The 19,195-nt window shown below is 47.4% G+C and overlaps 1 protein-coding gene across 3 annotated transcripts in view; it reads left to right on the top strand.

Annotated features, from left to right (window-relative positions):
* Positions 1-19,195, top strand: part of MAPK8IP1 (mitogen-activated protein kinase 8 interacting protein 1) — a 269,383-nt gene that overhangs the window by 167,012 nt on the left and 83,176 nt on the right. For 2 of the 3 annotated variants that reach the window (XM_068261708.1, XM_068261709.1), the window contains exon 3: positions 6,204-6,422. The exons of the other annotated variant lie outside the window; for it this stretch is intronic. In XM_068261708.1, the coding sequence (XP_068117809.1) occupies positions 6,204-6,422 (219 nt within the window). The remainder of the gene's footprint in view (positions 1-6,203; positions 6,423-19,195) is intronic. 3 annotated transcript variants of the gene reach the window in all.

Raw genomic sequence — 19,195 nt, 5'->3', positions numbered from 1 at the left:
TAGCTGCGGTGAACTGTCTGCACATGCTCAGTAATGACCTGGAAGAATACTTGTCATTGCCTGTATGCCTACTGTATGCGACCATAACAGGGCATAGAGTTGTGTTGTGTGTAACGTGTAGGGTTATTAGAAAGTGCTGCATGCTGTGTGTTATACACGTTATTAGCTGCAGTGGACTGTCTGCACATGCTCAGTAATGACCTGGAAGCATACTTGTCATTGCCTGTATGCCTACTGTATGTGACCATAACAGGGCATAGAGTTGTGCTGTGTGTAACGTGTAGTGTTATTAGAAAGTGCTGCATGCTGTGCGTTATACACGTTATTAGCTGCGGTGGACTGTCTGCACATGCTCAGTAATGACCTGGAAGAATACTTTTCATTGCCTGTATGCTCTACTGTATGCGACCATAACAGGGCATAGAGTTGTGTTGTGACATTTTTGGGACGTTGCGTTGTTAGTTTGCGTTGTGACTTTAACGTCGCATCAAAACGCAATGTCCTACTGTGAAAGTAGCCTTAAAAGAAACCTAAAGTGAAAGGGATATAGAGGCTGACATATTTATTTCCTTTTAAACAATACACATTGCCTGGCAGTCCTGCTGATCCTCTGGCACAAATTCCTTAAAGGGAACCTAAACTGAGAAGGATATGGATTTCTCCTTTTGAAATAATACCAGTTGCCTGAATCGCCTGCTGATCCTGTGTCTCTAATACTTTTAGCCACAGCCCCAGAACAAGCATGCAGATCAGGTGCTCTGACTGAAGTCAGACTGGATTAGCTGCATGCTTGTTTCAGGGTGTGATTCAGCCACTATTACAGTCACAGAGATCAGCTGGACTGCCAGGCAACTGGTATTGTTTAACATGAAACATCCATATTACTCTCAGTTAAGGTTCCCTTTAAGCCACAGCCCCTGAACAACCATCAGCAGACCAGCTGTTTCTGACTGAAGTGTGACTGGATTAGCTGCATGCTTGTTGTTTCAGGTGTGGGATTCAGACACTGCTGCAGCCAAAGAGATCAACAGGGCTGCCAGCATCTAAAAGCTAGCGTCTAAATGCCGCAGATGCCCGTCTGAACCAGCCCTGCGGCTTTGTTCACTTTATAGGCGTTTTTGTAAAAATTTAAGCGCTGGCGATTTTGAAAATCGCCCTGAAAGTGCTTGTGTCATGATTCTTTAAGAGAGAGTTCATATCAGATTTGTTTGTGATCCGCTCAGAAAAGCGATGCAGTGGCCATTTTTGAAGCGATTTCCCTAAATGGAAGGTATAGGAAAAACGCCCACAAAAGCGCTTATAAAAATGCCCACAAAAACGAGCAAATGTGCAGAAAATCGCTGGAAAACGCTTTACAAAAACACGGAAAAAAGTCCACCACAGACGGACACGCGAGCCGAACGCAATGTGAATAAAGCCTAACACAGCCTGAACAGGATATCCACGAAAAACTGCAAAATGACACACAAATTGCTGCCCGGTACAGGCGGGTCTTACTGACTGGTAAATTATGTGCTAACACGCCCCCTAATTTCCATGACAATTCCAATATGCAAAACACCACACATTGTATGGCCTGACTTAGCACATTCCAAACTGCGGTAAATGACCCTGCATGCGGTAAAACAGACGCTAACAGTACCAGAATGAGGCCATGGCGTGAGAAGCTGGCAGCTAGGAGGTTTGTGTAGAATGTGCATGCCGTGTGCTGCTGGTTTGCCATATGTGACTGCAGCCCATGTTTCTAGCACATGCCCCCCCCCCCCCCCTCCTGGGTGGCAGGTCACGTCTTGTGTTGCTGGTTTATCCCTCTCTGCGTTGACCATCTGCTCCCATCTCTCCGTGTGTGTGTGTGTGTGCGTGTGTGTGTGTGTGTATGTATGTGTGACAGCAGTGCGTGTGTGTGGTTGTAAGCAGTGTGTGAGCGCGTGTGCAGGGCCGCCATCAGAAATGTTGGGGCCCCTCACACATAATCAGGCCTGCCCCCCCCCCCCCCCCCCAGATTAGGATTAGATTGGCGGATTACGTACAGGTGTCCCCAGGTATGAGCTAGGTACAGGTATATAGGCGAGCTAGGTACAACAGAGACAAGAGTAAGAAAGAGACCGGAGGTAGAGAGAGTGGAGAGAGAGAAAGAGAAGAGAGAGAAAGGAGGGAGAGTGAGAGAAGAGAGACAAGAGGAAGAGACAGAGAGAATGAGACACAGGAGGAAGAGACAGAGGAGAGAGAGAAGCAGGAAGAAGAGTGAGCAGAGAGAGATGGAGAGAAAGAGAAGGGAAAGAGACAGGAGGAAGACAGAGAAGGACAGGAGGAAGAGACAGATGACAGAGACAGACAGGAGGAAGAGACAGTGGAGAGAGAGAGAGAGAGAGAGAGAGAGAGGAAGAGAGAGAGAAGAGGAAGAGACCAAGAGACAGGAGGAAGAGACAGAGGAGAGAGAGAGGCAGGAAGAAGAGTGAGCATAGAAAAAGAGACAGGAGGAAGAGAAAGAGAGACAGGAGGAAGAGAGCGGAGAGAGAGAGGCAGGAGGTAGAGACCACGGAGAGAGAGGAGGTAAAGATCAAAACAGAGGAGAGTGAGAGGCAGGAGGAAGAGACAGATGAGAGAGAGAGACAAATAGACCTAGACAGAGGAGAGAGGCAGAAGGAAGAGACAAATGAAAGACAGAGAGAACAAGACAGAGGAGAGAGGCAGGAGGAAGATACAGAGGAGAGAGAGAGGCAGGAGGAAGAGACAGATGAGAGAGATACAGGAGGAAGAGACGGAGAGAACTAGACAAAGGAGAGAGAGAAACGGGTGAAGAGACAGAGGAGAGAGAGAGAGACAGGATTAAGAGACAGAGCGGAGAGAGAGAGAGAAAGGAAGAAGATAGAATGGAGAGACACAGAAAGGAAAGACAGAGAAGAGAGAGAGACATGAGGAAGAGAGAGCAGAGAGAGAGAAAGAGACAGAAGGGAGAGAGAAAGAGACAGGGGGGGGGGGTTGAGAAAGAGACAGAGGGGGTAGAGAAAGACAGAGGGGGGAGAGAAAGAGAGACAGGAGGAAGAGATAGGAGAGACAGAACAAGACAGAGGTGAAGGAGAGGCAGGAGGAAGAGAGAGCGGAGAGCAGAAGAGACAGAAGAGAGACAGGAGGAAGAACGGGGGAGAGAGACAGAGACAGAAGAGAGATAGGAGGAAGAACGAGCGGAGAGAGACAGGAGGAAGAACGAGCGGAGAGAGACAGACAAAGAGACAAAAGAGAGAGACAGGAGGAAGAACGCTTGGAGAGAGACAGACAAAGAGACAGGAGGAAGAAAGCATGGAGAGAGACAGACAAAGAGACAGGAGGAAGAGACAGAGGAGAGAGAGCAATGGGAGATAGAGACAGGAGAAACAGAAATAACGAGACAGAGGAGAGAGGGGGGAAAGAGAGAGAGGCAGGAGTAAGAGTGAGCGGAGAGAGACGGAGAGAAAGAAACAGAAGAGAGAGAGGCAGGAGGAAAAGGCAGAAGAGAGACAAGAGTTAGAGAGAGAGAGCCGGAAGAGAAGAGAGCGAGACAGGAGAAAGAAAGACGAGGACGAGACAAAGAATAGAGACAGACACATCCAGCCATGGTGTCTTACGGTGGTGTGCCTGGAGTGGACGGTGGCTCAGCTGGTCGGGTCGGGGGATGAGCAGTGGCATCCTGCTCTCGTGGCCACAGCGGTGGAGGAGCTGCAGGGGTCTCATTTGTCCTGGCCATGGAGACAGCGGCCACGTGGTTTATTCCAGTAGCGTCCGGCTCCTGTACAGGGCCGCCAGAAATGGAGCCGAGAGTAGCAGCTGTGGTGAGATCTGGCTCTCTGGCGGTGTTGCAATCCTGGGGGATCAGAAGATCCTGTATGGGTCCACCGTCCACAGATCAGGTTTGAGACCTCAGCCATCCTATGCGGGGGGCCGCTGGCATCACGTTGGCCATCAGCTGGGGCCTCCCACGTGACGAGCCGGCGCTCGGCCTTCAGAGCGGTGGGGAGCTAGAGCCCTGCGTGATTTCTGATCTGATGGCCTGGGGGAGCTGGAAGGAACTCCTGCCACGATCCATCAGAGTGTAGGAGCCTTGTGGCCTTGGCTACACTTTCAGGTGCCATCTTGGTGGAAAACCTTCTGAGCGGCGGAGGTTAATCCCGGAGCATGGGGCGGGCCCCGGGCCCCTCACGGCACTCTTAGTTGTCCCCCCCCCCCCCCCGTGTGTGTGTGTGTGTGTGTCTGTGTGAATATATGTATGTGTGTCAGCAGTGTGTGTGTTTATAACAAGTGTGTGTGTGTGTGTGTGTGTGTGTGTGTGTGTAAGCAGTGTGTGTGTGTGTGTGTGTGTGTGTGTGTAAGCAGTGTGAGTGTGTGTTAAGCAGTGTGTGTGTGTAAGGTGTGTGTGTGTACATGATTCCAAACATTTTTTACAAATAAATAACTGCAAAGTGGTGTGTGCATAATTATTCGGCCCCCTTTGGTCTGAGTGCAGTCAGTTGCCCATAGACATTGACTGATGAGTGCTAATGACTAAATAGAGTGCACCTGTGTGTAATCTAATGTCAGTACAAATACAGCTGCTCTGTGAGGGCCTCAGAGGTTGTCTAAGAGAATCTTGGGAGCAACAACACCATGAAGTCCAAAGAACACACCAGACAGGTCAGGGATAAAGTTATTGAGAAATTTAAAGCAGGCTTAGGCTACAAAAGATTTCCAAAGCCTTGAACAGCCCACGGAGTACTGTTCAAGCGATGAATTTTTCAGAAATGGAAGGAGTATGGCACAACTGTACACCTACCAAGACAAGGCCGTCCACCTAAACTCACAGGCCGAACAAGGAGAGCGCTAATCAGAAATGCAGTCAAGAGGCCCATGGTGACTCTGGACGAGCTGCAGAGATCTACAGCTCAGGTGGGGGAATCTGTCCATAGGACAACTATTAGTCGTGCACTGCACAAAGTTGGAAGAGTGACAAGAAGAAAGCCATTGTTCAAACTTCAAGGGGGCTGAATACTTTTGCAAGCCACTGTGTGTGTATGTGTGTGTATATACTGTATATATATATATATATCAGTGGCGTAGCTAAAGATCACGGGGCCCCATAGCAAAACTTTCATGGGGCCCTCAGATGTAGGCACTCTTAAACAATGCCACCTGCCCCTATCCTAGGGATAGGAGTTAATTTGGCAATTTACAGTCTTATGCAATTAACAGTGCACATAATTCATGGGCAAAGAGGCAAAGACAGAGGGTGGAGAAATACAAGACTAATGATGAATACATTAAGTACCCACTGGGCCCCTCTGATCCAGGGCCCCATAGCAGCTGCTGTGGCTGCTTTGGCTATTGCTACGCCCCTATTGCTACGCTATTGCTACGCCACAGTGTGTGTGTGTGTGTGTGCATAAAAGCAGTGTGTGTGTATGTATATAAGCAGCGTGTGTGTGTATAAAAGCAGTGTGTGTGTGTGTGTGTGTGTGAATGCTGTGTGTGTGTGTATGTATATAAGCAGTGTGTGTGTGTGTGTGTGTGTGTGTGTGTGTTAATGCTGTGTGTGTGTATGTATATAAGCAGTGTGTGTGTGTGTGTGTGTACATACAGTATGTGTGTGTAAGCAATGTGTGTGTATGTGTGTACATATGTGTGTGTGTGTAAGCAGTGTGTGTGTATATATAAGCAGTGTGTGTAAGCAGTGTGTGTGTGGGTGTAAGCAGTGCGTGTGTATATAAGCAGCGTGTGTGTATAAGCAGTGTGTGTGTATAAGCAGTGTGTGTGTGTGTGTGTGTGTGTGTGTGTGTGTGTGTGTGTGTGTGTGTGTGTGTGTGTGTGTGTGTGTGTGTGTGTGTGTGTGTAAGCAGTGTGTGTGTGTAAGCAGTGTGTGTGTGTGTGTGTGTGTGTGTGTGTGTGTGTGTACATATGCGTGTGTGTGTGTAAGCGTTGTCTGTGTGGCTAATTGCTATGCTGCCGTAGTGCTGTCCCGTGACGTCTGTGTCACTAAGCCTTTCTGGTGACACTCTCCCCTTTCATACAGTTGCTGTGCTCCGCCGGTGGCTTCTCTGTCCCCCCAGCTGTCTGCTGTGTGTATTTCTGCCCCGCCGCATGCTGCTTTGCCCCTTGTCGCTGTTATTCATGTTATTCACCCCCCAGCAGGCAGATGATGATGTCAGTGTCTCCCTCCCCCTGATCCCATGACTCTGTCTCCTGATTCCCCCCAGAGCCGCCTGCGTGCTGAGCCTGGACCTGCCCCAGCAGGGGGGGGAGCTGCCAGTCGGATCCAGGCAGAGATGCTACAGCTGGACCTGATCGATGCTGGGCAGATCACCGAGGAGGAGACCTCTGCAGACCCCCGACCACTGCTCCCTCCATCCATGGACACCTACAGACCCAAGAGGCCCACCACTCTCAACCTCTTCCCACAGGCCCCCCGCACCCAGGTAAGATGCCTCTCTCCCCGCAGGCCCTGCGGGAAAGGATACCCGAGGTGACGTGTGACATGATGAGATAGACATGGGTATGTACAATGCCTAGCACACAAATAACTATGCTGTGTTACTTCTTTTCTTTCTCTGCCTGAAAGAGGTAAATATCAGGTATGTAAGTGGCTGACTCAGTCCTGACTCAGACAGGAAGTGACAGTGTGACCCTCACTGATAAGAAATTCCAACTATTAAACACTTTCCTAGCAGAAAATGGCTTCTGAGAGCAGGAAAGAGATAAAAAGGCTCAATAGTTCATAGATTTTAGCTCTGGCATACTTCAATGAATGTGTCATTGAGCAAAAACAATAAAATAGTTAAAACTTAAACAGTAGATTTAAACATAGAATAAAACTGTGGGATATCTTAAAAAGTTATTTTTAGGAGAAGGAAGATAGATACAATCGTTTATTTCATTCGTTTATTCTCACTTGGGGTGTCCTTTAATAGGGCCCCCTGCAAAAATGATAGCATGAGGCCCCCTTAGGCCCCGAACCCCCCGGGATCGGCAGCAGAGAGTGTTCTGTTGTGAATGCCACACATTCCTGTACAAGTGAGTGAGTGAATGGGGAGAGGGAGGTGGAGGGGCCCCCCTGCGGTGGCAGGGGTCGCAGGGGTGATTGCTACACCCATGCATAGCTCCCAACTGTCCCTCTTTCAGAGGGACAGTCCCACTTTGGGGCGTGTATCAAAAAAGGGTGCCTGGAAAAAAGGACGCGGGATATAGCCGAAATTATAGGTTATAATGTAAAACAATATTTTTGGTTTATAGCTTATAAATGAAAATGTAGTGCTAAATCGGTTCAATAAACGGAAATAAAATGGCAACATACCGTCTATAACAACAAACGAATTCTGAAATTAAATGTTAAATAGTCTATAACAAAAAACAATATTTACACTTGTATTAAGCATAGTAATAGAATGGTAGATTTTACAGATATTTTACTGCAAATATACCTAACTGTAGGCTCTCACAGATCTCTCCCTAACCCCTAGACCCCCTCTTTGTGTAAATATACATCATTTCATGAATTGTGTATATTACCAGTGCTACTCATCAGGATTTCAGATATCCGTGTAACCCGGATATCCAAACTTTTTTCCGCTATCCGATTCGGATTCCGGATTTTTTTTTAATCCGGAGAGCTATCTACGGATATTTGGGCGCATAACCTGGATATCAGCGGATATCTGGATCCGAAATACTGTCACTAAGGAGATGACGTCCTGGAGCCAATCAGAGGGCTGCCAGCAAAAGCCCTAGCACTCAATCACAGAAAGGAACCCTGGCCAGCCCCCCTGTATAATGAGGATGGCTGACATGATGAGACATATCGTCTTAGCTTGTGTATGCTCACTGAGAGACATGCTCCAGTGCTGCTGGTCTAGCAACTAAGGGCTGTACACAGTTATAAACCTAAAGCTGTTCAGTGATTAACCCCTTCACTGTCACTACACTATTGTTAAATTGTTAATTAGCTTGATTGATGTCATAGTGTGACAGTCAGAGTGTGTGCTCCAGTGCTGCTGGGCCAAGGGCTGTACACAGTGATAAGCTGTTCAGTGATTAACCCATTCACTACTATCACTACACTATTGTTAAATCATTAATTAGATTGATTGCTGTCATAGTGTGACAGTCAAAGTGTGTGCTCCAGTGCTGCTGGCCAAGCAGTGATAAACCGAAAGCTGTTCAGTGATTAACCCCTTCACTATCACTACACTATTGTTAAATCATTAATTAGCTTGATGTAATTTGTGTGACAGTCAGAGTGTGTGCTGCAGGCAGCTGCTATGTGTCTGTGTGTGTGCTGTGCACAGACCAGGCCAGCTGCTGCCTGCTGGCCTGCTATTAGCCTTAGGTATAGGTTAGGGATTAGGGGATAGGATTACTGTGTTATTGTGTAGTTAGTACTGTAGTACTGCAGTCAGTGTGCTAATAGTTGTAAGAGTAGTAGTACTACTGTGTTAGCTTTCTACAGAACTGCTGTGCTGTGAGCAGTGCCAGTGTGACAGTTAGTGTGCACCAGTGTCTTCTCCTCTGCTGTCTGACTGTCACTCAGCACTTGGCACGCGTCTTTTTGCACTTGGCATGTGACACATGCCAAGTGCCACATGACACGTGCTAAGTGCCAATTGCCACGTCCGGCATGCTCCTGGCACGTTAAACCTTCTGCTGCTGCATTGCCCTGCTCCTGCTGCCTGTGCAGCTCCCACCGCCAGGCCAGGGTGCCACAGGCCACTGATACCACCTATATTTAACCCAAAACACAATTGCTGCATAATTTTTTTGGAGGTGTCTTGGCTGAAAACTGTTGGACTTTGGACACAATGTGGGTTGCACGACCGCTGTCTGGAACCTAGGCCTAATGTTAATTGACAGCCTTTTTTTGGGGGGGGGGGGATTTTAAGTCCCGACATCATCATTTAGTGTTCCCCTTTACAAAATAATGATACTGCATGTCTCATTTACCCTAAAAACGTTTTTAAAGCAATTTAAAGGCCACTTCCGTATTTTCTATCCAGATATCCGAATCCGCCGGATACTGAGGTCAGATATCAGACCTGCATCGGATATTGGGGTATCTGGATCCGAATCGGGATTTTGAAAAGGGGTATCCGAGCAGCACTATATATTACAAATATTGTACTGTAACTATACCGATCCCTACTCTCACACAGAACCCTCCCTGTACCTATACCTAACCCCTAGACCCCCCCCCTAACCACCGCCCCGGTGGTGCCTAACCTTAAGACCCCTGGTGGTGGCTAACCCTAACCACCCCCCCCTGGTGGTGGCTAACCCTAACCACCCCCTGGTGGTGCCTAACCCTAACCACCCCCCGGTGGTGCCTAACCCTAACCACCCCCCCCGGTGGTGCCTAACCCTAGCCACCCCCCCGGTGGTGCCTAACCCTAAGACCCGCCTGGTGGTGCCTAACCCTAACAACCCCCCTGGTGGTGCCTAACCCTAAGACCCCCTGGTGGTGCCTAACCCCAACCACTCACCAAGGGGGGCCTAACCCTAAGAACTCCCTGGTGGTGCCTAACCCCAACCACCCCCCTGGTGGTGCCTAACCCTAACCAATGCCCCTGGTGGTGCCTAACCCTAACCACCCCCTGGTGGTGCCTAACCCTAACCATTCCCTGGTGGTCTATATTGTACTGTAACTATACCTATCCCTACTCTCACACAGAACCCTCCCTGTACCTATCACTAAGCCCTAGGCCCCCCTGGTGGTGCCTAACCCTAAGACCCCCTGGTGGTGGCTAACCCTAATCACCCCCCTGGTGGTGCCTAACCCTAACCACCCCCCGGTGGTGCCTAACCCTAACCACCCCCCGGTGGTGCCTAACCCTAACCACCCCCGGTGGTGCCTAACCCTAAAACCCCTCGGTGGTGCCTAACCCTAACCCCCCCCGGTGGTGCCTAACCCTAAGACCCGCCTGGTGGTGCCTAACCCTAACCACCCACCGGTGGTGCCTAACCCCCCCCCCCCCCGGTGGTGCCTAACCCTGAGACCCCCTGGTGGTACCTAACCCTAACAACCCCCCCGGTGGTGCCTAACCCTAACAACCCCCCCGGTGGTGCCTAACCCTAAGAACCCCCTGGTGGTGCCTAACCCCAACCATCCCCCTGGTGGTGCCTAACCCTAAACAACGCCCCTGGTGGTGCCTAACCCTAACCACCCCCTGGTGGTGCCTAACCCTAACCACCCCCTGGTGGTGTATATTGTACTGTAACTATACCTATCCCTACTCTCACACAGAACCCTCCCTGTACCTATCACTAACCCCTAGGCCCCCCTGGTGGTGCCTAACCCTAAGACCCCCTGGTGGTGCCTAACCCTAACCACCCCCCCGGTGGTGCCTAACCCTAACCACCCCCTGGTGGTGTATATTGTGCTGTAACTATACCTATCCCTACTCTCACACAGGACCCTCCCTGTACCTATCCCTAACCCCTAGGCGCCCCTGGTGGTGCCTAACCCTAACCACCCCCCTGGTGGTGCCTAACCCTAACCCCCCCTGGTGGTGCCTAACCCTAACCACCCCCCTGGTGGTGCCTAACCCTAACCACCCCCTGGTGGTGCCTAACCCTAACCACCCCCTGGTGGTGTATATTGTACTGTAACTATACCTATCCCTACTCTCACACAGAACCCTCCCTGTACCTATCCCTAACCCCTAGGCCCCTCTGGTGGTGCCTAACCCTAATCCCCCCTGGTGGTTCCTAACCCTAAGACCCCCCTGGTGGTGCCTAACCCTAACCACCCCCCCGGTGGTGCCTAACCCTAACCCCCCCCCCCCCCCGGGGGTGCCTAACCCTAACCACCCCCCTGGTATTGCCTAACCCTAACCACCCCCCTGGTGGTGCCTAACCCTAACCACCCCCCTGGTGGTGCCTAACCCTAAGACCCCCCCTGGTGGTGCCTAACCCTAACCACCCCCCTGGTGGTGCCTAACCCTAACCACCCCCCTGGTGGTGCCTAACCCTAACCACCCCCCTGGTGGTGCCTAACCCTAACCACCCCCTGGTGGTGTATATTGTACTGTAACTATACCTATCCCTACTCTCACACAGAACCCTCCCTGTACCTATCTCTAACCCCTAGGCCCCCCTGGTGGTGCCTAACCCTAAATCTCCCCTGGTGGTGCCTAACCCTAACCACCCCCTGGTCATGCCTAACCCTTACCTTCCCCACTGCACAAACACCCTTACACACATATAAACAAGAATATATTTAATCCTTAAAATACTTGGCTATAAATAACATGAATAGAATAATTTATATATTTGTAATAGAATAAATAGCGTTAAAATCACGCACACATTAACCTCCTTGGCGGCAATGACGAGCTCAGCTCGTCCATTACCGTCGGAGGGCGCCGCTCAGGCCCTGGTGGGCCGATTTTCTTCATTCTTTTTTTTAAACACGCAGCTAGCACTTTGTTTAGGACGATCGCCGCCGCTACCCGCCAATGCGCCGCTACCCGCCGCGTTACAGCCCCCCCCCGAGACCTCGTGCGCAGCCTGGCCAATCAGCGCCAGGCAGCGCTGAGGGTTGAACCGGGACTCCCGATGACGTCACATCGTCGATGATGTCATCACAATCATCGCCATGGCGACGGGGGAAGTCCTAAAGAAAATCCCGCTCAGGACGGGATTTCCTTATGGGCATACGCGCCGGGGGAGATCGAAGGGGTGGGAGGGATGCTGCAGGGAGGGGGGAATCATGTAGCTAGCGCTAGGCTAGGTACATGATTTAAAAAAAAAAAAATCAAAAAATTCTGCTGCGCTGCCACCCTGGCGCATTTAATAGAATGCCAGGGTGGTTAATAATATTATAAATAGAAAAAGATATATATATATATATATATATATATATATATATATATATATATATATATATATAATTAGAATAGATAGCCTTACAATCATGTACACATTAAAGACAATAATTTACTTATTTTGTAGTATGTGCAGGTCGTCGTCCTCCTCCTCCTCCTCGTTTTCAAAAGCCAGCTTACATACCCATGGCTGAGAATTGAACCCAAGCTGGGCTGGGAATTCAACCCAGGTCTCAGTATGTGGTAGGTAACTGACTTAACCGCTATACCTCCAACAACACTACATACTGAAGCCAGCCTAGCATGTACCATTATGATCAATCCAAGAGAAAAATTAGCTTGCTTAATGATTTGTAGCCAGGCATGGCCTTGCGTTTTGTGTTCAACAGTTGTCCGAAGAGAACCCCAGATAGCCAGGTAGATTAATCTCTCTCTCTCTCTCTCTAGTAGGGATGGTCACCTCTTTCCGCGGAATTGTATTTTCCAGAATTTTTAGGCGGAAATTGCTCATTCCGTTCCGTTTGGCCGGAACGGAATTGCTTTTTCAATCTGGCGGAATTTCGAAAATGCCTGTGAAATTCTGCCGGTATCCGTTGATGGTTTTAAGCTAAAAAATTCAGTTCAGCCCAAGTCCTAGAGAGAGAGAGAGAGCTCATTTTTCTCTTGGGTATATCACAATGGTACATGCTAGGCTGGCTTCAGCATGTAGTGTTGTTGGTGGTATAGCGGTTAAGTCAGTTACCTACCACATACTGAGACCTGGGTTTAATTCCCAGCCCAGCCTGGGTTCAATTCCCAGCCATGGTATGTAAGCTGGCTTTTGAAAAACTACAATTCCCTGGAAGACGATACCCTCCTCCCTCTGGGAGGAGGAGGAGGAGAGAGAGATTTTTTTTCCTGAAAATTCCGCGTAAATAAAAAATTTTCCGCGGAATTCCGTTTTAGAGCTTTAGCAATTCTGTTCCGATCGCCGGAATCGACCTAATTCCAGCCGGAATCAGTGAGCATCCCTACTTGGTACTCAGATCGGCATCTGCAGTAACCCCACAGTGGTTATAAACATGTTTTTTTTTTTTTATCATAAAACTTTTATTTGAGCAAAGTACATATCATAGTACATACATTTAGCTTAAATGTTAAAATGTAGATATAAACTTGATGTACACAAAGGTCGTACTATAATAGATGGTTTCTGGCTTGTCAAATATGTTGATATAACAGTATAGTGTAATAAATAAGAGTACATTACGCTCCTACTTAAATTGTCTTTTATCAGTTGTTTTATCATAACCTGGATCCGGTAACAACTGATTTTATCGACATTAGCATAGGTATTGAAAGTGAGGGCTAGGAGAGCCCATGATACCTGTGGTTTGAGTATCTTACTGGAGGCGAGGAGCTTGTTTATGAGCTTAGTACACTTTGAAACTAGTGTAAAACAGAGGGAGGGGGGAAAAGGAACGAGTACTGACATAGCATATCTTCCAACCCTTCCAATGGGGTGGCTGGGGCTTGGTTATTCTCTCTCGGGGAGGGAAGTTGTTTTCTGGGGTGGAAGTGGAGAAGATTGACCCCCAGGCAGGGGAAGAGTGATTTAAATGAGGAGTCTTGACCAAGAGTCAGGTAGGGTATAATCTCTGTAGTCATTGGTGTTCCTGGCCCTGATTTTACATTCCATTGATAAGTTTCTACTCACTATGGATATCAGGTGGGATATACTGATCTGATTCGCTGATCTCCAGTTGGAGGTGATTAGATAAAGTGCGGTGAGTAAGATATGGCAAACCCGAGGTTGTGTGGCTTTTGGGAGGTTTTCCAAACCAATTAATAGTAATGCTATTGTGGGAGATATCCGAAATTCTCTGAGTATAGAGCTTTTTATTAATTGCTCAATTTGAAGCCAGAAGTTAAAGATTATTGGACATTCCCAGAACATATGCAAGAGTGTTCCCACAGAAGTGGAGCAGTGCCAGCACAACTGGGTAGTGTCCGGTGAAAATGCTGCTAATCTTCTTGGCGTGTAGTACCATCTGTATACTATTTTTCTAGAGAGTTCCCAATGTGAGTTATTCTTAGAGAATTTCATCACCTTTGAGGTTGCTTGTAGTAAGTGGAATTCTGTTATATTGGTTTGGAGATCGTTTGACCACGCAAGAGCATATCTTTGGAGGGGGGATGGGTTATGGGAGATAGTGGCTTCATACCAAGTCGAGATTCCTCCTGATTGTAATTCTCTATTATTTAGGGTCGTGAGCAGTTGGCTGGGCAAATTTGGGAGCTTAATTTTTTTTGATTGGGTTAAGTCAAAAATTCTGTGGTAAGTAAAGAGTTGAGATTGGGGAATGTTATATTCTTTTTGGAGATCAGCGAATGATTTCAGCTTACCAGCATGGAAGAGTGAGTTCAAGGAGGTGATGTTCGCTTTACTCCAGGGAAGGAGGTTAAGTTGTGGGGTGAAATGACTTAAAGCTGATAGTGGGATGACAGGGGTGTGGGAGTCTCTTGAGTCTGGTGGATGTTTTATTAGCTGTTCCCAAGCTAGGAGTACAGCTTGGATAGTTGGGTACTCAGTTTTGGGAGCTTTTGCGCCCAAGAGTATACTTGACAATGTTGATCGGAGATTTTTTTTTTAGTTGGAAATGTTCCATTTTGGTCCAGGGTTTGGCCATGGAGTCATTCCACCAGTGTTTTACTAGATCTAATAGTGAGGCAGAGTAATAGGCTTCTATGGAGGGGAGACCCATTCCTCCTAGTTTTCTGGGGAGAATCATGACTTTATATGGGACCCTTATTTTTTTTCCCTTCCAGACAAAGTAGTTGATACTTTTCCTTAGATCTTCCATATAGGATTTACGGAGGGGTATATTGACCGTTCTAAATATATACAAGATTTTTGGCAGAATAAACATTTTGAAAGCTGCAATGCGTCCAGGCCATGATAGCCAAGATTTAGACATTTCCGTGCATTCTTTTCTGACCTGGTTTAATAGTGGGATGTAATTGCTAACAAATAGATTCTCTGCTCTGGATGTGAGTTTAATGCCTAAGTATGATACTTCAGAGTTGGCCCATGGGAAATGGACGTTATCTAAGATTTGTTTCTTAATTAGGGGGGGGATATTGAGGCCTAGAAGTACTGATTTTTGTTGGTTAAGTTTATAAAATGAGACTTCAGAGAAGAGAGTTAATTCTTTCATCACTTGTTCTAATGAGTGAAGTGAGTCGGACAGAATCAATGCGACATCGTCAGCAAAGAGGCTTATAACGTGGTGTGTATCACCAGTATGTATTCCTTTTATTAAACAGTTGGTTCTTATTTTTAGGGCAATAGTTTCCATTATTAGAACAAATATGATAGGAGAGAGCGGGCAGCCCTGTCTTGTCCCGTTGGAAATGTTGAAGGGCTCTGAGATGAAACCTGCCGCATTGACTCTGGCCGACGGGGAGGAGTACAGGGCCATAATTGCAGTAAGTATAGGTCCTTGAAAACCGAATTTACCTAGCATAGATTTTAGGAACTGCCAGTGGACTCTGTCGAACGCCTTCTCCGCATCCAAAGTAAGGAGCAGAGAAGGCGTCCGACAGAGCTCAACCTGACGGAGTAAGTTCAGCATCCTTCTCGTGGCATCATTTGCCTGTCTCCCCTTTGTGAAGCCTACTTGGTCATAATCCAATAGACTGGGTGTGATTTGCATAAAGCGATTTGCCAGTAGTTTTGCGTATAGCTTTATGTCCGCATTCAAGAGGGAGATGGGTCTGTAACTGGCTGGGTTTGTCTGATCTTTGCCTGACTTAGGAATGACAGTAATCGTTGCCTCTAAAAATTCTTTCGGAATTGGGGAACCCTCTGCAAAGGAATTAAATAGGTCTGTCATGTAGGGGGCTACAGACTCTGCTAATATTTTGAGATACTCGTTTGCAAAGCCGTCTGGGCCAGGAGCTTTGTTGTTTTTTAGTTGTTTGATAGTGTTTTTGACCTCAGTGATGGTAAATGGGCTATTGAGTACCGATAGTTGGGAGAGGGAGATCTTGGGAAGTTTTATTGAGTCTAGAAAGGCGTTTATTGCGGACTCTGTGGGTTGGATAGTGTGTGGGTCTTTTTCAATGTTGTACAGTGTGGCGTAATAGTCGCTGAATAGGTCAGCTATGTCTTTCGGGTTTGTGACTGGTACTTTAGCGGTAGGATGTGTCATAGAGAGAATCGTAGATTTGACTCTCCTATGTGTGAGCAATCTAGCTAGGAGCTTGCCCGGTTTGTTACTTTGATAGTAAAAATTTAAGTTCGCTTTTTGTAATAAATAGTCATAGTTGTGATTTAGGTGGATTTTTAATTGGTCGCGTAGGTGAAACAGTTCTTTTTCAAGGCTTGGAGCTCTATTTTGTTTAAAAAGTTGTTCTTTTAGTTGGATTTGGGCTAGTATATCTTCATAAATTTTACTTCTTTTCTTTTTGATTAGGGCTCCCTGTCTGATAAGAATGCCTCTGGCAAAGGCTTTATGAGTTGCCCATAGTGTGGCCGGGCCGGTTTCAGGTGTGGAGTTTATGTCAAAAAATTCTTGAATCTCCCTCCTGAATGTGGACAAAAAACTGTCATCTAATAGTAATGAGGTATTTAGCCTCCACAAGGGTGGCTTTGATACAAATATGGACTGGGGCATGGTCGGATAGGGTTTTGTTCCCAATCGAGGTGGACAAGACCTTCTGCAGAAGCAGTTTATCTACTAAGAAGAAGTCGATCCGAGAATGGGTCTTATGCACATTCGAGAAATGGGTAAAATCTCTTTCAGAACCGTGGGATATCCTCCATGGATCGTAGAGGGTATTCCACCTTGTTTGTTTGTCAATCATTGTAGGCGCTTTAGCATTGACTGCGGAAGAGTCAATACGTGCACTTATTGCATTAAAATCGCCGCCATAAATATAAACATGTTTTGATAGTGACCATCACCAGAAATAAATCGAGAAAGGTCACTTGTCCATCCAAGAAACATATAAACATTTATTAGAAGCTGAATCTACATCACATATACAATGACTTACTTCCACGGTCCTTTTGACAGGGACCCTTAGTACTTAAAAGCTTATAGTGTAACTCAGTACAGATTTAAAATCCAAAAAACGATCTTATATAAGTTGCCCAGTCTCCAATTCCTACCGGTTTTGGCCTTGCGCCGTCATCCGGGTCACTATTGAAACATGTTTTTTCAGCACTGTGGGGTTACTGCAGATGCCGATCTGAGTACCAAGCGCTGTGGATTTCTATGCATTTCAATAATTTACTTGTTACAGCCCTGAAAGCGAAATTTAACAAAACAGAAAAATAAGTACCGTATATACTCGCATACAAGCCGAATTTTTGACCCCCAAAAAGTGGGTCAAAAGTTGGGGGGGTCGGCTTGTATGCGAGTCGTGGACCCCCCCCCCCCCCATCCGCGCAACCCCCCCGCGGCCGCTGCTGCTTTTACCTTAGCCGGGGCTGCTTCTTCTATTCCCCTCCTCTCCGGCTCCGTGATTCACAGCAGCGCTCTTCACAGCGGCTGCAGTAGAGAGAGAGTGGTTCCCATAGTAACCGCCGCTACAGGAAGCCGCGCTCTCTACTGCTTCCTGCCTCATCACAGCAGCCGCCGCGAAGAGCGCTGCTGTGAATTACGGAGCCAGAGAGGAGGGGAATAGAAGAAGCGGCGCCGGCTAAGGTAAAAGCAGCAGCGGCTGTGGGGGGCACTACCTAGCTATACTGGGGCACTTTACTAGCTATACTGGGCACTATACTAGCTATACTGGGCACTATACTAGCTATACTGGGGCACTATACTAGCTATACTGGGGCACTATACTAGCTATACTGGGCACTATACTAGCTATACTGGGGCACTATACTAGCTATACTGGGCACTATACTAGCCATACTGGGCACTATACTAGCTATACTGGGCACTATACTAGCTATACTGGGCACTATACTAGCTATACTGGGGCACTATACTAGCTATACTGGGGCACTATACTAGCTATACTGGGGCACTATACTAGCTATACTGGGCACTATACTAGCCATACTGGGCACTATACTAGCTATACTGGGGCACTATACTAGCTATACTGGGGCACTATACTAGCTATACTGGTGCACTATACTAGCTATACTGGGGCACTATACTAGCTATACTGGGGCACTATACTAGCTATACTGGGGCACTATACTAGCTATACTGGGGCACTATACTAGCTTTACTGGGCACTATACTAACTATGCTGAGCACTATACTAGCCATACTGGGCACTATACTAGCTATACTGGGCACTATACTAGCTATACTGGGCACTATACTAGCTATACTGGGCACTATACCAGCTATACTGGGCACCACTATACCAGCTATACTGAGCACTATACCAGCTATACTGGGCACTATACCAGCTATACTGTGGGACTTTACTAGCTATACTGGGCACTATACTAGCTATACTGGGCACTATACTAGCTATACTGGGCACTATACCAGCTATACTGGGCACTATACCAGCTATACTGGGGCACTTTACTAGCTATACTGGGCACTATACTAGCTATACTGGGCCCTATACTAGCTATACCGGGGCACTTTACTAGCTATACTGGGCACTATACTAGCTATACTGGGGCACTATACTAGCTATACTGGGTGCTATACTAGCTATACTGGGGCACTACCTACCAATACTGGGCACTATACTAGCTACTAGCTATACTGGGGCACTTTACTAGCTATACTGGGCACTATGCTAGCTATACTGGGCACTATACCAGCTATACTGGGCACTATACTAGCTATACTGGGCACTATACCAGCAATACTGGGCACTATACTAGCTATACTGGGCACTATACCAGCTATACTGGGCACTATACCAGCTATACTGGGGCACTTTACTAGCTATACTGGGCACTATACTCACTAAACTGGGCACTATACTAGCTATACTGGGGCACTTTACTAGCTATACTGGGCACTATACTAGCTATACTGGGCACTATACTAGCTATACTGGGCACTATACTAGCTATACTGTGCACTATACTAGCTATACTGGGGCACTACCTACCAATACTGGGGCACGATACTAGCTATAGTGGGGCACTATACTAGCTATACTGGACACTATACTAGCTGTACGGGGCACTATACTAGCTATACTGGGGTACTACCTACCTATACTGGGGCACTATACTAGCTATACTGGGGCACTATACTAGCCATACTGGGCACTATACTAGCCATACTGGGCACTATACTAGCTATACTGGGCAATATACTAGCTATACTAGGCACTATACTAGCTATACTGGGGCACTATACTTGCTATACTGGGCAATATACTAGTTATACTGGGGCACT

The sequence above is a fragment of the Hyperolius riggenbachi genome, chromosome 11, assembly GCF_040937935.1.
Source record: "Hyperolius riggenbachi isolate aHypRig1 chromosome 11, aHypRig1.pri, whole genome shotgun sequence".
NCBI lineage: Eukaryota > Metazoa > Chordata > Amphibia > Anura > Hyperoliidae > Hyperolius > Hyperolius riggenbachi.
This window is presented reverse-complemented; position numbering and strand designations above follow the sequence as displayed.